Source organism: Amblyomma maculatum, chromosome 3 (genome assembly GCF_055883805.1).
Source record: "Amblyomma maculatum isolate TAMU_Amacu chromosome 3, ASM5588380v1, whole genome shotgun sequence".
Taxonomy (NCBI): Eukaryota; Metazoa; Arthropoda; class Arachnida; order Ixodida; family Ixodidae; genus Amblyomma; species Amblyomma maculatum.
Window position 1 is genome coordinate 4,992,705 of NC_139346.1, and position 19,204 is coordinate 5,011,908.

General features: G+C 44.5%; 1 protein-coding gene across 1 annotated transcript in view; it reads right to left on the bottom strand.

Annotated features, from left to right (window-relative positions):
* LOC146194144 (TWiK family of potassium channels protein 7-like) overlaps window positions 1-18,594 on the bottom strand; it is a 239,892-nt gene extending 221,298 nt beyond the window's left edge. The window contains exon 1 of the mRNA XM_084597261.1: window positions 18,141-18,594. Within this exon, the coding sequence (XP_084453387.1) occupies window positions 18,141-18,594 (454 nt within the window). The remainder of the gene's footprint in view (window positions 1-18,140) is intronic.
* Window positions 18,595-19,204: the final 610 nt, after the last annotated feature.

Sequence of the window (19,204 nt, forward strand, 5' to 3'; positions counted from 1 at the left end):
CCCATCCTCGAAACCGAAACTGGTTCTGATAAATGCCCTGATAATTAATCGATGCGTGTTGGGGCTTTTTGGGTCGCAGCCCCTCTCTTTTGGCTAATGGTGGATCGTTTAAAGCTAACATCCCGCAACAGAAAGTGTACGTGTCCATACACCTTTATGTGTTGTGAGTTTAAAGCGTTCTTCAGGTCGTCCGCAATCGATTATGCCAGTTCATTGAACAAAAATGATTGTGTGCATGCTTGCCATCTTTCTCAAAGTAAGGAGTGTTTCATATTTTGCCGGATAACGCAAGATTTAAAGAGCCGGGCAGCTTTGGGCTGCTCCTTGCAGCGGCTGAACTTCGGCGCGCCCCCGTCGTCACGTGCCTCCCTGACGTCAATAACACGCGAATTTTGTAGCTTTTTCTTTGATCCGGTAGAGAATTGCGCGGCACGAGGATTCGAACAGTGCGAGTCGGAAGTTCGGCTTCTGCGCCACTGCAGTGTTAATCCCAAGACGTTACAATGCAAACTAAAAACGTCCGTGCGTAGACACAAGGACAAGCTCAGAAAAACAAGAACGAGCCCCAACTATAGTTTATTCAAGACACGTGCTCAAATAAATGTAAAAAACCAAACAAAAGACGACTGACATTACCCTATGTATCCCAATCAGTTACCAAGAACCTAAATTTCCTATCAGAAAAGCGTCTGACTGACGCACTTATTCAACTGAAACATTTATGCCTCCATTAACTCATGCTTCAGTTGATCTTTGTGCCTAAAACTCACCTGATGCTCATGATGTCAGCCTTGTTTTTTCCTGTTTGGTTTTCTTCTTCTTTAGAGCCTGTGTCTTGAATAAACGTTAGTTGTGAGATAGCGCTGTTTTTGTCTTCTTGTTCTCGTGTCTGTGCGCAAATGTTGGCAGTATGCTTTTGAACCAACTATTCCAACTTTCTGCTCGCGTATGTTAAAGCGCCAGCTAACTAATCACAATTTTCGTTTTACTTAAACTGACTGCAAAATTCTGCAATATTGTATGAGAAGCATACTAAACGTCGTTAAAAATAAGTGATTCCTGAAGCCGTAATTCATGATTCAGAAAAGGGCTCTCCACAGTGACTCAGTGTATACAAGCCATCTAAGATTTGTCAGCAGCCATCGATAAGCGTTGACTTTTTTGATGCAAAAATAAACTTTCAACTTGAACTTTCATAGACGTTATCTGTAGAACTGTAAGTGAGCAATGGGGAAACCATCCTTCTTCAATGGTCACACTTCATCAAGCGTTGGTCGTCAGTCGCATAATGTATCAATAACCTTTATTTTCTCCCTCTTGAACGTCTCAAATTTCTCCATAGAAAGAAGAGCCATTGTAGTTCCTCAGGGGCATGCAGTACTTCATGAGTCACTATCGAACCCTCTTGTCGCTTCATAGAGACTACTTGGCCGCCTTGGAGAGATGGGCAGCGAATCCTCAAAAGATCTGAGTCCAGAAAATACCTGGCACTTAACTTCTCTAGGCATTAATGTTCGAAGGCAAAGGGAACGGTTTAATTCAGCCAGGTCATTTCCGACCCTCGACTGTAGTCACGATTACCCATGTGAGCCCAAACCGCAGTTTTTCTTTAGCGGCAACGCGTTCGCTCGTGCTTGTACGTTTCGAGAGTATGCCGGCCATCTTAATATAGCCGCGAAACCTTCAAAACAGTATTTGTTGTTTTTTAACAGCCGCCGGCATACAGGCTTATCACTCTGATTGTGGACCGCGTATCAGTTCCGTAATCTTTGTTTGTTAATGCTCGATGTCGCGAGTCACACCTTTATCAGTTTTGTTGTAGCGCAAAATGCACCGAGATCTGTCTCGAAGGTTCCGGCCACTCGGGTGTCTTTCCACAATGTTCCAGCCCGTGCTGGTAGCCGTTTGCGACGTTATCTAGATTGTTCTGTGCAGCCTTTAAATTGAGCGTTGCCGAGTGTGACGAGCATTCTTTGTTCGACGACCGACGAGCACGTTTGTTGCTATCGCCGCCGCCGAGTTGCTTAGTTCTTTTGCGGGTGCAAGTCAGCCCAATAAAGAGGTAACTTCAGTACCATCACGTCTGTGTCTTCTTTTGGCGTGTATGGCCTTGTCACCACTACGTGACATTTTCACTTATGGTTCGGTAGACGAGGTCAAAAATTCTAGCTCAGCGTTTTTTTACATTCCTTCTATGGACCATAGGTGGTCTGAACGCTTTACTGAAGTCGTATCCTCCCCAACGGACGCAAGTGTTGCTATTGAGATGGCTTTACGGAAGCTAGCGTCTTGTTAGGCTCAATCTGTTGTCATCCTAACAGATTCAAACTCTACCCTTTAAAGGTTCCCTACTGATTCCTTGTCTATAAGCTCTCTACACATGTAGCAGAATCTGCACAGCCGAGGTCTTACATTTCTAATGGGCGCCCTCCCACATAGGTATCAGAGGCGATGAGACGGCCGACAATCTCGCCTGTAAAGCACTGCCAGGTACCTCCTAAAAAAACAGTCCCTCAAGATAAAATAAAACACTCAAGAGAAACGGTACTCAACCATTTTATTACCCCGTGGAATGCGCCCCACAAGCCATCTGTGATCAAGGGACTGAGAAGACATCAGGCCACTCTGCTACAACGAATTCCCACGGGCTCTACTCGGATGCATAAAACGGTCTTCGCTATGGTCTGTATGTAGTGTGTGCGAAGATATGGAATAGGTGCTGTCCAGAGTACAACGCGGAAAGGTGTGTCATGCTCACTTCCTTCAAGAAGACAGGAGCCCTTCACAGTGCACTTCAGGACATTGTCTAGACGAACGGAAACCAGACATGTGGAAGGGAGGTTTCGCGCCTTCTTTAACAATTTCTGCGGGACACTAACCTTGACTCTAGATGGCGACAGCTGGAATGGACTATGTTCTACTGTGAGTGAATGTGTGCGTAGATGGTGACTTTTGGAGTGGACTCTGTTACACTGTGATTGAATGTGTGTATAGATGCTGGCAGCTGGAATGGACTGTGTTTTACTATGAATGGACGTGTGCATATGTGGTGACTTCTGGACCGGGTTATCTTATGCTGTGAGTGAATGTGCGTATAGATGGTGACTGCTGGAGTAGCTAGAATATGTACTACTATAAGTGACTGAGCGCATAGTGGGGAATATTTAAAAATATTGGGATATAATACATAATGACGCTATACGGGGGCGAAATTGGCGGCAAAATAAGCAAGGCTAATCCCATCTGTAGCATATAACATCTAAACTCAACTTTCCTCGATTTGTCCAAGAAATTTGACAGTGTGTTTCACTGCAAACTCCTCAATTGCCTTGGTTCCGGGTCTGTGACCCCTTGGCTGAAATGTTATTGTCATGTAGTAGTCATAAGGCGTACTCAACAAACAAAGAGACTAGCCTTGAACTGAAGGAAACTCTTCATTGGCCGAACTTGCGCCTTACTTGGCAACGTGGCGGCGTCGATAGTACCCGGGTAGTTGACATACTTCGGTCCTGTTCCACGTAGCATAAGCTCACTACAGAATACGATCCTCCAACAAACGGGCTTACCGAGCGGCTGAATCGGACCCTCGCTGACATGCTATCTATGTACGTCGCACCATCATGATTGGGACATTGCCTTGCCCTATGTAACATTTGCTTATAATTCGTCGCGGCATAATACCAGAGGCTATTCCCCTCTCTATATCCTATTTGGTCGGCACGCTGCATTGTGATTCGATACACTGCAGCCGCCATCTTTGGACTCGATCACGGATTACGCACGTGACGCCATCGCCCAAGCAACTATGGCCCGCGAAATCTACCAGAACTATCAGAAGTCTGTTTACGACAGCCGGCATCGCCCCAGGGTCACTCGTTCTTGTTTGGTCTCTTGCCTCCTTCGTCATTACAACGGCCCTTATCATGTGCTCCGTCAGGTGACCGACGTGACATACGAGGTCGCCCCCCTCGATTCTCCGACGTCATCTACCCGCCACTGACGTTGTTCACGTAGTTCGCCTCAAACCATACCTTCTTCTACTTGGGACGGTGCTTTCGCCGTCGGGAGGTATGTCAAAGGACAACGACGAGGAAAAAGTGCTGTGCTTGCGTGTGGAATGTGTGGACGACGAAGTGTGGCTGGTTCGTACTGGGCGCCTGAAGTTGTTCTTCTGTGCTGTGGCCCCTTTGTAAATATCTGTGAACACATCTGCTCTGCGTGCGTGTATCTACGCTACAATATCTTCACTTCTTGGGCGACAGCGGTAGCGGTGGCATAGTCCAGCGCTCCAGTGCCTAAAACGCATCCCGCATTCCTCGCAGATATCGTCGCGTAGTGCAAGAATAACGGAACGAATAACGCTAACAATCGAGATCACCACTGTCATCACCATCGCATTACAGTCCGCACCAGCAAATCATCACCCAGCCCCGTCTACAAAAGCAACAGTCCAGATCACGATATCTTTACTGCGTTGGCGGCAGCGGTAGAGGTGGCAGGTCCAGCGCTCCAGTGCCTAAGAGGCATCCCGTGTTCCTTGCAGGTTTGTGACGAAAAACTTCGTCTTGCGTTGTGTATTATTAGCCCAACTGCACTACTGCTACTGCTGCTGCTCTTACCGTCTTTGCTTGTCTGGATTTCTCTTTCTTGATAAGGCTGCTACTGGCTTGAAGTGTACTATCCCATTTGATAAAGATAAGTGTTCCTCTTGTCATCAAGAATTTAGTTAAGACGATTTGATAATGACGTGTGTTGAATGTGACTTTCAGTTTTTCCTTGGTAAATACAATGGCATATCTGAACGGTCATTTTGACCGATGAAAGAAACAACTAGAAAAAAAAGCCGAAATATTCTTCTTTCAAGCCCTCTGCTAGCGACCATGAAATACAAGACACATCTTGTATTCTACTGAACAAATACACGCTGAGCTGGCAGAAATAAGCAGAAAGCTCTCCCAAATTTCGGTACTCGAAACAAAATTGGATAAGTTTGAGGAGCTTTCAGGAAACTAAAAAATATTGAGAAACCGTTCAGTTCCTGTCCAATACATAGTTAACCTAAGAAACACAAAAATAGGCAAGACCAGAAAATAATCGACTTGCGTCAGTGGGTAGAGGACATGGAAAATTCACGAGTACTGAAAACTGCGTCCGGACTAAAACAAAAGATAAATGATCTAGAGCAGCACATCATCATCAGCCTGACTATACACACTGCAGGGCGAAGGCCTCTCCCATATTTCTCCAATTTACCCGGTTCTGTGCTAGTTGCATCCACTTGACCCCTGCGAACTTCTTGACCTCATCCGCCCATCCAACTTTCTGCCGCCCCCTGCTACGCTTTCCTTCCCTTGGAATCCAGTTTGTTACCCTAAGCGACCATCGCTTATCCTCTCTTCGCACTACGTGTCTTGCCCATGCCCATTTCTTCTTGATGTCAACTAGAATGTGAGTAACTTGAGTTATTTCTCTGACCCACTCTGCACGCTTCCTATCTCTTAATGTTACCCCCCCCATTTTTCGTTCCATAGCCCTCTGCGTTTTCCTCAACTTAAGTAGAACCCTCTTGGTTAGCCTCCACGTTTCCGCCCCATGGGTGAGTACAGGTAAGATGAAACTGTTGTATACTTTCCTCTTGAGCGACACCGGTAAGCTGCTAGTCATAATCTGCGAGTGCTTGCCAAATGCGCTCCACCCCAATCTTATTCTTTTTGTTATTTCATTTTCAGGGCCCGGATCTGCGGTGTTACTACCTGTCCTAATTAGACATATTCGCCTACTACTTCCAGTGCTTCGCTATCTAACGTAAACTGCTGTTCTTTCCCGAGGTTGTTGAACATTACCTTAGTCTTCTGCATATTGATTTTCAAGCCTACATTTCTACTTTTCCCGTCTAGGCCATCAATCAGTATTTGCAGTTCCTCCCCAGAGTTACTTAGCAATGCAATGTCAAAAGCAAATCAGAGACTACTGAGGTAATCTCCATCTACCCGTATCCCTAACTACACCCATTCCAAGTCTAAATACTTCATCTAAGCAAGCTGTGAATAAAACATTAAATATCACGTCCGCACGGGTCTCCACTCGGCCCGTTGCTATTCATACTGTATATAAATGATATTATTACCATTTCAACTGCGGGTGTTGCGGTACGCAGTCGACACAAGATACTTTTTTTCTGGGCAGAGTCTTGAGGAACTTGAGACCACGTCAAACGCATGGCTCAATGAGCTCGGTTTTCGGGTGCATACAAAAAAGCTTCAAATAAATACGAGCAAAACAAGATATGATATTTTCCGCAAAACACAAGCCCATTCTCAACAATATGACCCTGTATTATAATTATGCTTTGCTCGAGAGTGTAGATTGTCATAAAGTTTTAGGTGTTACTTTCCAGTCAAACCTCACATGGTCACCATGTGGGACACGTAAGAATGAAATTAGAGAGATGTATTGGTATGCTAAGCCGCCTTCGAAATCTTATCCCTGTCAGGCTCAAAAAGCAGCTCTATTTCTCACTTATACACGTTCAATTTAATTACTGTTGCTTAGTATGGGGAACCGGAATTAAGACTGATAATGATAGACTATCTGCACTGCGGCGGAGGGCAATTAGAGCATTATATAAGAAGAATTTAGACCCCGCAACATTCCTGGCTGCACATAATATCCTACCTTTCCACGATATATAGAAACAAAATTATCTATGCACGTATTTTCTCAAGTGTCGAGCAATTAAAATAAATTTTCTAGTCCTTATCTAGAGATACTAATAAATAAATAGTCAGTAATAGTTATTAATAAATAGAGATATTGGTCACAATTTGCGGAGGACTTTCATTGTTGTAGATAAACCTCGGACCAATTGTGCTAAACAGACTTGGCGAAACCGTCTGTGGGTTTAGCTCAAAAAGAACTAAACTATCGGAGAAACGATCGAAAATTGTGTGCCGTCCTGCGCCTGCGCAATACATTGCTACGCCGTGTACCGCCCCGCGTTTTATGGTAAACTATTGGAATTTAGCGCTCGTGTGTCCTTCTTTCCCTGCGCTATCTTTGTGGCGTTACAACAAACTCGAACATTAATAGATGTCACTTCATGTTTTATGTGATGCTACGGCGATAGTCACTACAGTATTTTACTCGCGACGTACGAGCCCCGTTTCTATTGGCACCCGTATTTGCAAGCTTCAAAAGTCTGAATGGCTCGCTGCATACGAGACTCCTTGAGTTACAGGTGAGTATCCCTCAGGTTGTCAAGAAGCAGCTTCGTGAGCTGTCTGACCTATCGCACTACAGAGTTCCTTTGGCAGCTTCAGTTCAAGCAGCTTCCTGATTGTGTTCCCCGGATGTGTCAGGTTACAAAGAGCCCCTTGGAACGCGTGCGCCTACCGCAGGACGCGCGCCAGGCGCTGTCACGGAGTCCAAAGTTTGCCGCGGAGAACAGGACAGCGCGGGAACTGCTGTCGCTTGTGCGACAAGTGTCTTGCCTCTGTTGAGGATTCCTCACGCTGTGTTTCCGTAGGTGTGGATGATTTGGAAAAGCCCCACTGTCAAAGGACCATGAATTTTGTTTCCTGCCTGCAGACAAAAAGGCCGGTTTTGCTCTCATGTCCCAGGGGATGTGCAATGCTAAAGCACTCGCCAATGCTTTCGAACCTCACCCGTCTATTTCTAAGCTGAAACCAAAGAGTTTTTGAAGGACATGGAATCATCCAAACGAGATCACACATATTCTCCAGTGTTAAAACGCACAAGGTGGGCGTTCCTTTCATTGCAATTGTCTCTGAGTGTGACGCGTGGCCTTCAAGAAAAGCTCAGCCTGTTAGAAATCGACAATCCAAGGAGTCAAGGACTCCAATGCTGTCATAACTTACGTCTCCACCTCTCCAGGGTTTAAGATTACGCTTTCTCTATGGATATTTACAATTTATTGTTAAAGAACCCCAGGTGGTCGAAATTTCCGGAGTCCTCCACTACGGCGTCTCTCATAGCCTGAGTCGCTTTGGGACGTTAAACCCCACAAACCAACCAACCAACCAACCATTTTTGCAAGCTAATTTTCTTTCTTGTGTTCAAACCTGCATTCACAAGATGGCGTCATTCCCTTCCAGAATGCTCCGGGTACATCTAGCAGTGGCTGTTTAGAATTTTTAAATCTCAAGTCCAGTTTTATTCATTGGGACGGGTCGCCATATCTGCCGATAAATGGGATATGTATAGGAACTTTGCAGTACCCCGTGCTTAGAGATCTATACTTGGTCGAACTTGACAGAGCGCTTTGCAGCAAACTTGGCGACTTAGAAGTAACAAAACCTTTTGGATACCGTGATATTTAATCTTTATTGATATTGATTATGGTTCCTTCGAATCACTTGCCACTAACACACTAAATTTTGTACGCACAGGCTTCTCGCCTCTAATTATTACACATGAGTTGCCATCAGGGGACAGTAACCGGTTCCTTGATATCAACCTTTTATTAATGCGAAAGTATTACTTCGCTATGTTCACAGATTTCTGTCCGGAGACCGCTTCCGCAGAACTTGTCAGCAAAATCGTGTCCGCAGCAGTTGTGAGTAATTGAGAAGTGATAGAGCTTAATGATTAGTGTCAAGCAATAGAGGATGGCGTAATGCTGTGAACGAAAAATAATTAGCCCAGAAAGATATTTAGGTATCTAATTAGAGGCAAAACACGCAAAATTGTGTCCGCAGCAGTTTTGAGTAATTGAGAAATGGTAGATGTTAATGAGTGGTGTCAATCGATAGAGGGGGACGTAATTCTGAGTCCGGGAAAATAATTAGGCCAATACGTTATTAGTAATTATTTAGAGGCAAAAACTTCAAAGTAAAGGCAAGAATGGTCTATCAGCCAATGGCTTGGCGCCACATTTGAATCTATCAAATACCAAAATAGCAAATAAATCAGTCAATTAAGGTGACTTTAAGAGTGTGACGTTACGCAACCAGAAGTCGAGCCCGAAAAGGGCATAGGAAGAGATTCGCGCGCAATTTGAATACTAAAGTATAAAGCAGTTAATTAAGGCAGCCAGTTAGGGTGATGTCAAGGCTTTGACGTCACGCAAGCGGAAGTAGAGCCGAAAAAGGGCATAGGAAGGGATTGGCGCGCTATTTGAAAGTACCAAAGACTAAAATGGGTAAACAGCAAGTGATATTAATGTGACGTGGAGGATGTGACGTCACGCAACCTGAAGTAGAGCCCAAAAAAAGCATAGGAAGGGATAGGCGGGCAATTTGAAAGCACTAAAGACTAAGATGGTAAATAAGAAGTGAATTACACAACCAGAAGCAACCAACAGCAGCATCCGTGCTTTCGCATTTCTCGAATGCATATTCTGCAGTGCTGTTTAATTTTTTTCAGGACGATCAGATTTACTAGAAATATCAGCCACGCGCCAACAAGCCACTGTTCCCGTATGATTCTGCGCACTCCAAACAGTTCAAGAGGTGAATCGTAAAGTTATGCCTCTCTTATGCCATAAAAAAGTCCGGCCCTCATCTAACGGCAGCAAGCTTTGTTGAACAAGTACAGAGGCTAACAGATGCCGGGTTTCCTATGCACGTCCTTGCAAGTATTGCCGAAATCCTACTGAGACAGATCTGCTCCCCTCCCCACCTCCTCTTTCAGCAAATAAGCAAAAAGTTGCTATTATTCCATACATTCACGGCTTGTCCCATCGCATGAAACAGATCGGGTCAATGTAAAGTTTTTTTCAGCTCCTGAAAGTTGCAGGAACTCTGCAAGTAAAAAAGACCTTGCCCTGCGAAAACATTACAAGGCTTCAACGCAGCTGAACCAAATATTGGGCATTAGCTGCGGGTGACCGAGCATTCTTCTTCCTCAAAGCCCCGCTTGAACTAAGCCCTATGAGCGTGGCCTATGCTAGGGTCCTAGCAGGCTGATTCTGACATTCCCATGTGAAACGAAAGACCCAAGTTGACAGTGACGTCACAGCGTCCCGTGGCTACGCTGAAGGCTCGAAACCTATGTGGTATTGCTTTCTCAATAAAGGGTGGTTGTACTTTGAAGTAAGTTTGTTAAATGTACGGAATCAGTTGTGTGCGGCATTCTATGGACATGCGGAAATAAATATATCTGTCAGAGTGAAAGGTGCCTGAACGAACGCCTTCGCGATCATCGCTACAAAATAAAAGAAAAAAAGAGGTGGTTTTCTTGGTAATTGTTACCAACAAGCCCAAACCGCCACCTTAATACAGTTTAAACCACAGCAACGGAAACGGCTCGACTAGTTGGTGTGCTCGATGCCCGCCTTAACGGTGCCGAAAATCGCTGGTGACGGAGCAACTTAATATTTTATGGCTTAACTGATACTAACCCGTCCGAAACCGATTCATAATCTTAAGACCTAATTATTTGACCCTGCGCCTAGCACCTTGACACTGAGTTCACCGCCTCGGACCGGCAACGCCCTGTCATCGTAAAGTTTACTTATTTGAACACTAAAAAATTGGTTCTTTCTAAAGATCCCAAATTCAAAGATACAGAATATAGGGTACGTGAAGATTTTTCACGCCGCTTCCAGAATTGCCGAAGACACCTTGTAGCGTTTGTCAAAGCGAAGTCTCCGTCTTTTTCACTGGGATCAAGACACGACATGTTGGCCCGAAACGTTAAGTTTTTGACGAAACTACACAGTCTGTAAATAAATATACAACTAATAAAATAAAACAACTAATATCTTGTCGGTCATAGCGATCTACCGAGCCTATACCTCATTCCACTGTTCCATTATCAGTTATATTTACTATACATTTGCAGCTTCATCCCGAAACGTGATATCGTGTCGAATCTTGTAGTATCCGCAGGAAGAATTCTACTTATACTAACCGAACCATGGTTGATTAACGTCACCGGTGTCTAGGAAATTCTCTTCAACTTGCCAAATGTTCACTTTTTTCGCGCTGACCGCAAGGATGGTCGTGGCGTCCTTATCGCCGGCAGTGTCTTGCTCTGCCATAAGCGTCCAGTCGGAATTGGAAATACACTAACGCTACTAATTGTCGTGTGCCACAGGCCATCTCGAAGCAGTCCTCGTAAAATTCACAATGTCCTAAATAAAGAACCCTAAAGCACACACTCTACTTCTTTGGGAATTCAACTGTACCAATGTCGACTGGAGCAATCAACCTCAGCCTATTGGCAGTCAGCAAGAAACGCAGGAATTTGTAGACGTTTGGCTTAATTTTAATCTTACCCAATTATTAACTAAAACCGACTCGTGCTGCAGGGGAAACAGCTAATACTCTGGACCTCATACTGACTACCCATCCAGACAGCATCTAATTTATTAGATGCCTCCGAAAAATCAGCGACCATAAAGTAATTCATGCCACTTTTAACTTTTTACCTGAACTAAAGCAAACATACGAGAAAACTGTTAACAGTGAACTACCTAACTATTTGTCAGTATTTCAAACCCCTTTTATTAGTAGAAGTGTAAATGAAAGCTGGACACTTTTCAAACATAAAATAGCCGCACTAACCTTTAAATATATCACAACACGCAGTTTTCGAAAGAACAATCAGAAAACCTTTAGTTCAGGCGTTCAGTCGTGTCCGACTCTTCGTGACCCTATGGACCATGTCACGCCACGCTTTCCGGTCTCTCACTATCTTCTTAACATCACATAGCTTCATCTGCAATGCCTCGAGAATGCCATCTAACCATCGCGTTCGCTGCCTACCCCTTCTCCGGCGACCCTCAACCTTTCCCAACATCAAATCTTTCTCCAGCGACTCCTCTCTTCTCATCAGATGACCTCAGAAAACCTAGTTCACAAAAACACTAAAAAGGCTCGAAAATAAGAGAAAAACCCACATTTCGTATAGCAAGGCGCAAAGTAAGCCCACACACGTGGGAAAATTACTACAGAGCTGATTACGCACACCTGAGCGCGATTAAAAATGCTAAGCGCTCATTTTATGGAGAAGATCTGTCAAAAAATGATAGCACGCAGCACCAAGTTCTGGAAAATGACATAGCCAAAGGAAACGCGCGCTGTAACCCTAACAAACAATGCTGGTGGAACCATGACCGATATATAATGTGCAAACACATTTAACACTATGGCTTCATCGGTTTTTATTCACGAAACTTAACATTATTACTACAACCATGGATGCGATAACATTCAGCAGCAGTGAAATTTCGCACATTATTAATAAAATTAAGTATTCATCTGTCACCGGCATAGACGATATCAGTTCAAAGATCTTGAAGAACGCTAAACTAGTTTGTTCCAATGTCTTATGCTTTCGCAATCATTCTCAGCGGGAACCATCCCAGACGACTGGGGAAGGCGTCCCTACAATGGGTACTACCGATTCACCTCTTAACTATTGTCCAATCTCATTCGCAAGCGTACCCTGCAAACTCATGGAATATATGTCATTTATTCCCAAATCACACCGTTCTTAGATTCTAATAACATTTCCCATTCGTCACAGCATGAACTTCTCAAAGGGTTTTCCTGCGAAAGTCAGCCATTTTTCACCGCGACATTCACAACAACCTTGATATTAACCTACAAACTGACGCAAAATTTCCTTGATTTGCTAAGGCAATCTACAAAGTACCTCCCCATGGCTTGCTTCTTAAACTCACATAGTTCAACCTGCATCCAGACATAATCGCATGGAATAAAGAATTCCTCTTGCATCGCTCTCAGTCTGTTGTCATCAACAACCAACTTTCTGACCCACTTCCAGTCACCTCTGGTGTCCCACAGGGCTCCGTCCTCGGTCGCTTGTTATTCGTGATATATATAATAACAATTTACCCCAGCAGGTATATTGTTATATCCGCTTATTTGCCAATTAATTGTGTTATTCATAAATATATGGATTTATTGAAACGAAAAGCAGAGATGTTGGCCGGAATTATTAAAATCTGGCCTGCTACTCTGCACTGGGGAAGGGGAAGGAGAGAAGAAAAAGGTCATGATGGGTGACGATGTGGGAGAAGGCATATGAAATATATATACAGACACAGCAGCTTGCTTTACAAGCGCGAATCAAGTCCGCTGGCGCTCAAAAAACGGCAAAGAGCACGCACTGCCTGGACACCCTTCCCCTTGTCCTGCCAAGCGCCCAGCAGCAGTTCCTCCGACAGAGGCCTCTTGTCCAAAAGATTCAAGGAAGCGGCTGGCACACTTCTTTCCCACGGTTACACTGGGCACATCAGTAATATATGGTCCACTGTCTCGGGGATGCCACAAGTTGAAAATTCCGGGGAGATGAATTGTCTTGCTTACCGGTCAGTGTCTAACCCATCTAACCAAGAATCTCTTCAGACAGACCTATCCCATGTACAAAACTGGTGTTTGCAGTGGATAATGACACCCAACTCTAACAAATATGAGTCCATGTCTTTTCACTGACGTTGCAATCCTCTTATCTAAGTTTCTCCGCAGTTTCTAACTCTCCACTTGACATCGTCCAGTCGTACAAGTATTTAGGTGTCAACATTTCTTAAGATTTATCTTGGCGGTTGCGCGTTACTAACCTGAAATCATCGGCTAATAAAACACTAGGTTTTTTAAAATATCCTCTACAGGAAGCCTCGCAACATGTTAGACTACCAGCATATAATTCGCTCATCAGAATTAAACTGGAATATTTATTGCCCATTTGGAATCAAGTATATCTAACAAATGCCATTGAAGCCGCACAAAACAGGGTCATTTACTGATCATATTCACATGACGTGAGCATATCACTTCTAAAATTGCAGTTACGTTTGCCTAATATTCCTGCTCGTCGTCCCATTGCTAGTTTTTTCTTGCTCCACAAGATTTTTATTCGCCACTAAAACAAGAACCATATATTTTCGCCCTCCAATCACGCAGATCACATCGTGCAGGTCATCTGCTTCAAATTCGGCGCCCTCATTTGACAACTCACTTATTCCTGAGCCTTCGCCGCCATATCGCTACCATTACATGTCCATCAACGATTGCTGTAGAAACCTGCATTCTGTAAATACACCCCTTGTGTAACACTCCAAAGGAAATAAAGTGATGTTATGATAGGATGTTTTGTCAGTGGAAAGACGTCTGGATAGGTGGCGCCACCCAAGTGTGACTAATGATGCGACTGCCCATATAAATGTGACTACCTGACAAAATAAAATCAGTTAAGCATTATTTTGTGTCGCGTCCTCCTCTGCGGTTGTTATGTTATGCACTTTATCTGTTTCGAGTAAGGTCATTGGTCCGTAGCCACAACAGTCGGCTGCCTTCATGGTGTACAAGACACCATTTTGCCCATCAAAGCATTTTGGCGGGCTATTTGGTGCATGACAAAAAACAGCGCGAACAATATGGCAGTGAATTGTGGCTCGTGCCGCCGCTGCCGTCCAGTCTTAGGAAAGTGCAGCATCATTAAAAGATACCACAATAAAAGCACACGCGAGATATTCGAGGCCTTGTGCAGACATAATGCCGGTGGTGAATGTGTCGGCACACCGTATTTCACACTGCAAAAAAAAAGGGACTCGCCTTCCTCTACGATCCCTTTCTTCCATGAATTCCCTTTGTTTTCATACCTGCCGTCAAATTTGACGGCATTTTTTTCTATTTTATTGCTGGGAAATTAAAAGCGTATCACACACGTTTATTCCGTGCTGAAAAAAGTCTCATCATTTGTTGTTTACCTTTCATCAGATTAATATCAGTCCGACTCGTGTTTTGTGTGACTATAAGTTCCGTCTGCCCGTCGAAAACCTTTGTGCCGTTTTTATCCCCATTCTCCACTGTTTTGTTACCTGACAGACACTAGCTTGAGCGACAAAGTGCTTCTCTTCCCTGTTCCTCTTAAATACCTTCATCCCTTTTCCAAAATGAGGGGTAGCCACCGGAAGCCGGTTATAATCTTTGCCTCTCCTCCTCCTGCCTATCTATTTCTATCTAAAGGCAAAGCGTAGAACTCCAAATCTCCTCAAACGCATTGAGCGAGGGCGTTAAATTTGGCTCCAAGTATACTACAGATGAAAATAATGATCCCCTCGTTTGTGACGCCGCTCTGTCGTCGCGCCTCTTTCTTGCAAGAACTGAACTCTTTCAAAAACAAATTTTTCCGCACAGCATCGATCAAAGGAACTGTCATCTGTTGAATGAGTTGACATTGTTATGTTTGAGCGTTCTGTAAAGACGCTTTTTCTGTAACCCCTCCTGCTGGGGCTGCGACGCTGCCTGTAGTATTGTGAAATAAATGAATAAATAGAGTTTTCTTGAAGAGTGAGTACAATAAAACATTGATGACTGGTCGCACATATTGTCAATATATTGTAGGCGCTACTGGCTTTCATTCTATAAACCCGTTGCCGATGTAACAAGACCATAATGACTATCTCAGGCAGGTGGGATTTTGGCATATTGAGTATGCCGGTTGAGTCTACGCTACACCTGCTCTTGCTCGAGGAATCGTCTTCCAAAAGACTGTCCGTACAACTAATTATAATCATCAACAACGTATACTAGTGCTGTGTACATTGACTGCTGAATACTCCTTACTAATATCCTACCAACTGTGACTTTCATAAGTCGCGCACCACAATCTTTGCAGTCTTCTTCGCCCGCTGACACACCACACCACTTCAATTGCTTTGGCATCCACTCATTTACAGAAAAGGACCACTGATTGTCGTTCCGCCACATTACTTTCCTGTTCCCATCGTCCGCCTTGATTTCAGCGAAACATTTTTATTTTTATTTCCTTGCATTGGAAACAATTCTGGAAATACGTTCGCAGCCGCGGCAAAGATGATTCTTTGGTGCCAACGATAAAATGTGGCGATAGGTTGATTGAAGATGGCGCAAGTAAGGCTGAAACCTTTAGTAAATATTTCTTGTCAGTATTTCTTTCGTCCCATGCGCGAGTTCCGCCGATTTCAACAGGTGATAATCTGATACCAGAGGTTTCCTTTAGTATAACAGCTATTCGAATGTTATTGCATATTGTAAATCCATCGGTTGCCAAATGACTTGCCAGCAGCAGTTATCAAAAATTGTGCTGACGGACTGTCATTGTATTTTGCTCGTTTATTTGAAAAGAGGTTCCTAGAAGGGACTGGAAATTGGCTCACTTTGTGCCCATCTTTAAAAGTGGACCGAGAAATCTGGCAGAAAACCATAGGATAGTTTCTCTAACAAGTATAGCCTGCAAAACAATGGATCATGAAAAAATTACACTTGCATTATGTCGCACCTTATCAAACATAACTTACTCAACCCCCGCTCAGCACGCTTTTCGTCTGGGTAGGTCTTGCTCTACACAGCTGGTGAGTTTACGTGTGGTCTAGCAGCTGCTATGGATAAACAGAAGGTTACTGACTGCATTTTTCTGGACTTCCAGAAGGCATTTGATGTTGTTGCACATGACCTCCTTGATTCTAAATTACGCGGGAATAATTTGAATGAAAGGGTCATGTTGTGTACCTGTCGCAGTGTGTAGTTGTTGTTTCGAACTATGGTCCTTTCACACCAGGCATCCCCCAGGCCTCTGTTATAAGGCGACTTTTTTTTGTTATACATCAATGATATTATTGCTGATGTTTCTTCTTCGCTCAAAATTTTTGCAGACGACTGCGCGATTTACAAAGTTATAGATAGTATTCTCGATGCGAACAGCCTGCAAGATGACTTTTATAAGGTTCCTGTGTGGTCTGCTAGTTGGGACATGACTTTGAACGGTAAAAAACATGTACACGTCACCTTTTCGAGGAAGCGTTCCTATCCGTCTTATGTATCAACTATCGACCATGTAGCCTTGAACAAACAGCAGAATTATACATACCTAAGCGTTTATCTTACTGCTGGCCTGAGGTGGTCAAAGCATGTTTACTATATCATGAAGAAAGCTGCTGATATCTTAGGTTTCTTAAGAAGAAATTTCAGCCCCCCATTTCCAAAAGCATCTAAAAGAAATGTTGCATTTTACTAGAGTTCGAACGGTACTCGAATATGCGTCAGTGTGCCATATACTCCAGAACTTGATGAACTTAACAAAAATCAGAATAGAGAAGTCCGTTTTGTCATAGCTAATTATGATAGAACACTTAGTATGTTATAAAGTAAAAACAACATTCAGTGACCAGACATCGAAACTCGAAGAAGAAATCTGAATTTAAAATTTTTTCACAATATTTATTACTCCAAGAGCGGTATTGACGGAACAAAATATCTGAATCCACCGTTCTGTTTCGAAGCGTAGGGACCACAAATTAAAACTTTTTGAATTTTCTTTTAAAGGTGGCGCAATCCGTTAATCTTTTTTTTTAGAACAGTTCATAAATGAAATGTTTTGCAGCCAAATGTTATTATTGTACCAAGTGAAGACTTTTTTCACACGTTAAGTGCTTCTTGGTTTATGAATATGAAAGTGTCCCCCCTGCTGTAATGCCTACCAGCAATGCAGTTAACAAATAAAAAATAATAAATAAAATAGTAAGGCATTCTTACTTTCACTTTGTTCCAGCACTCATCGCAGATTCCTCCGCCGCAGAAGTGAATTTCAACCCTTTCGCTGGCCCCCAAGTTGGTGCCTGGTGATGATCAGTGAAATCACAACTCTAATTAGACTGAAAATGTTGCGGAAAAATTAAATCGTTGGTTGTGTATAAACACTGCCCAGAACCGCCTATAATTGCCTTGGTGGCTCCCCCTCTGTTTTGCATCGTTTACTTCCGTTTGGGAATGTATGCTCATTATCGCAGGACCAGAATTTCCGGCGATAAGTGTCTATCAACTGAAAAAAATAAATTGTCAGGATTTCAAACGGCCCAAGTCTCGTAATGGCATAATCACTAAAATGTTAAACATGGGTAAATTTTGGTGGTCCTATCCGATGTTAAAGGAAGCATTCCAATTTACTTGTGGTAGAAAACAAACTGCGTCTACGTTCCAGTGTTGTCCGCTGTCGGTATGACGTTCCGCCTTGTATGTCTCAGTGCAGTCCCTTTATGAACGCCACTCCGCATTTGCCCCAATTTTTGTTGCGCTTCCGCCGCGTTACTGGTACAGTTAGCTCAAATTCGCGACAGCTTGGAGTAAGGGGATGCAAAGCCGCCTCAGCGGAACCCCGGGTCAGTGGCCCACCTATGGTTGTGATGACGGTGAGCGAGTAGAGGAAGGCGCCCGAGAAAGACCACTGCTGCTCGCGGCCAGATTCCTTGCCGTCGTATCCATCCTTGACGGCGGCCACGAGCCGTAGCTGGAACTCCCGGATGTGCTCGTTGACGGCCGCCGTCCAGTTGTCCTTGTAGAGCACGTTGAGGGCCGCCGTCACGTCCCACAGCCTGCTGACGGTCTGCTCGCGCAGGGTGCGCACCTGGCTTGCCTTGCGCACCTCATAAGGCCCCTCGAGGGCGCGGAAGGCGAATGCTCCCAGCACACTGTAGCCCACCACCAGCGCGCACAAGCCCACGTGTGAGAAGAGGAACGCGGCGAACTTGCGGCAGCACGAACGGCACCGTCCCGCCGACGAAGACACCGGTCTGCGCCTTTGCCCCACGCTGCCGCCGCGACGCGACGGCGACCGGTCCACGGGCATTGCGCTATCCGGGCCACTCCGGCATTTTTGGCTGCGGGCACCGCGCGGGGACCCGCGCCGCCGATGGAGGCCGCCGAGTGGTGCTCCCTCGCCGCCATCTAGCGGGCGCACGAGAAGTGACGCCCGATCGATGGGAACCGCGATTACACTCGGTCTCATTGTTGGGGATGAATGCGGCTGGGCTGGTCTGGAACGGTGACTGATTGCGCCCGATGGTAGAGCTGGTGGTTGTGGTCATTTGCGGTGATCAATTGGTTGCCACGAAGGCGAGGTAACTTGCAGAAGGAGACGCCTCGCTCTAAAGTCTGGTCTAGCTTGCTTGGGACAAGCCGTGTTCGCTGGCGCAAAAAGAGACTAGTCATTCATTGTGGCCTTGGATGAGACTCTTCCTAATGCAGTTTTTCGCATGATCGAGTAGTAATGGTGGTAAAAAATGCAGGGGAAAGGCTCTCTGTCATGCAGCCTCACGTGACGTGTTACATTCTGCGCAGCTAGTTTTGGATTGATTATTCGATTTCAGCATTTTTTCCGTGCGATGGTGTCAGTTGTATTGATTAACTGAGGCTTCCCTTAGCTTTATTTGTTTTGGGGGCATTTTGCTTCCATTTAG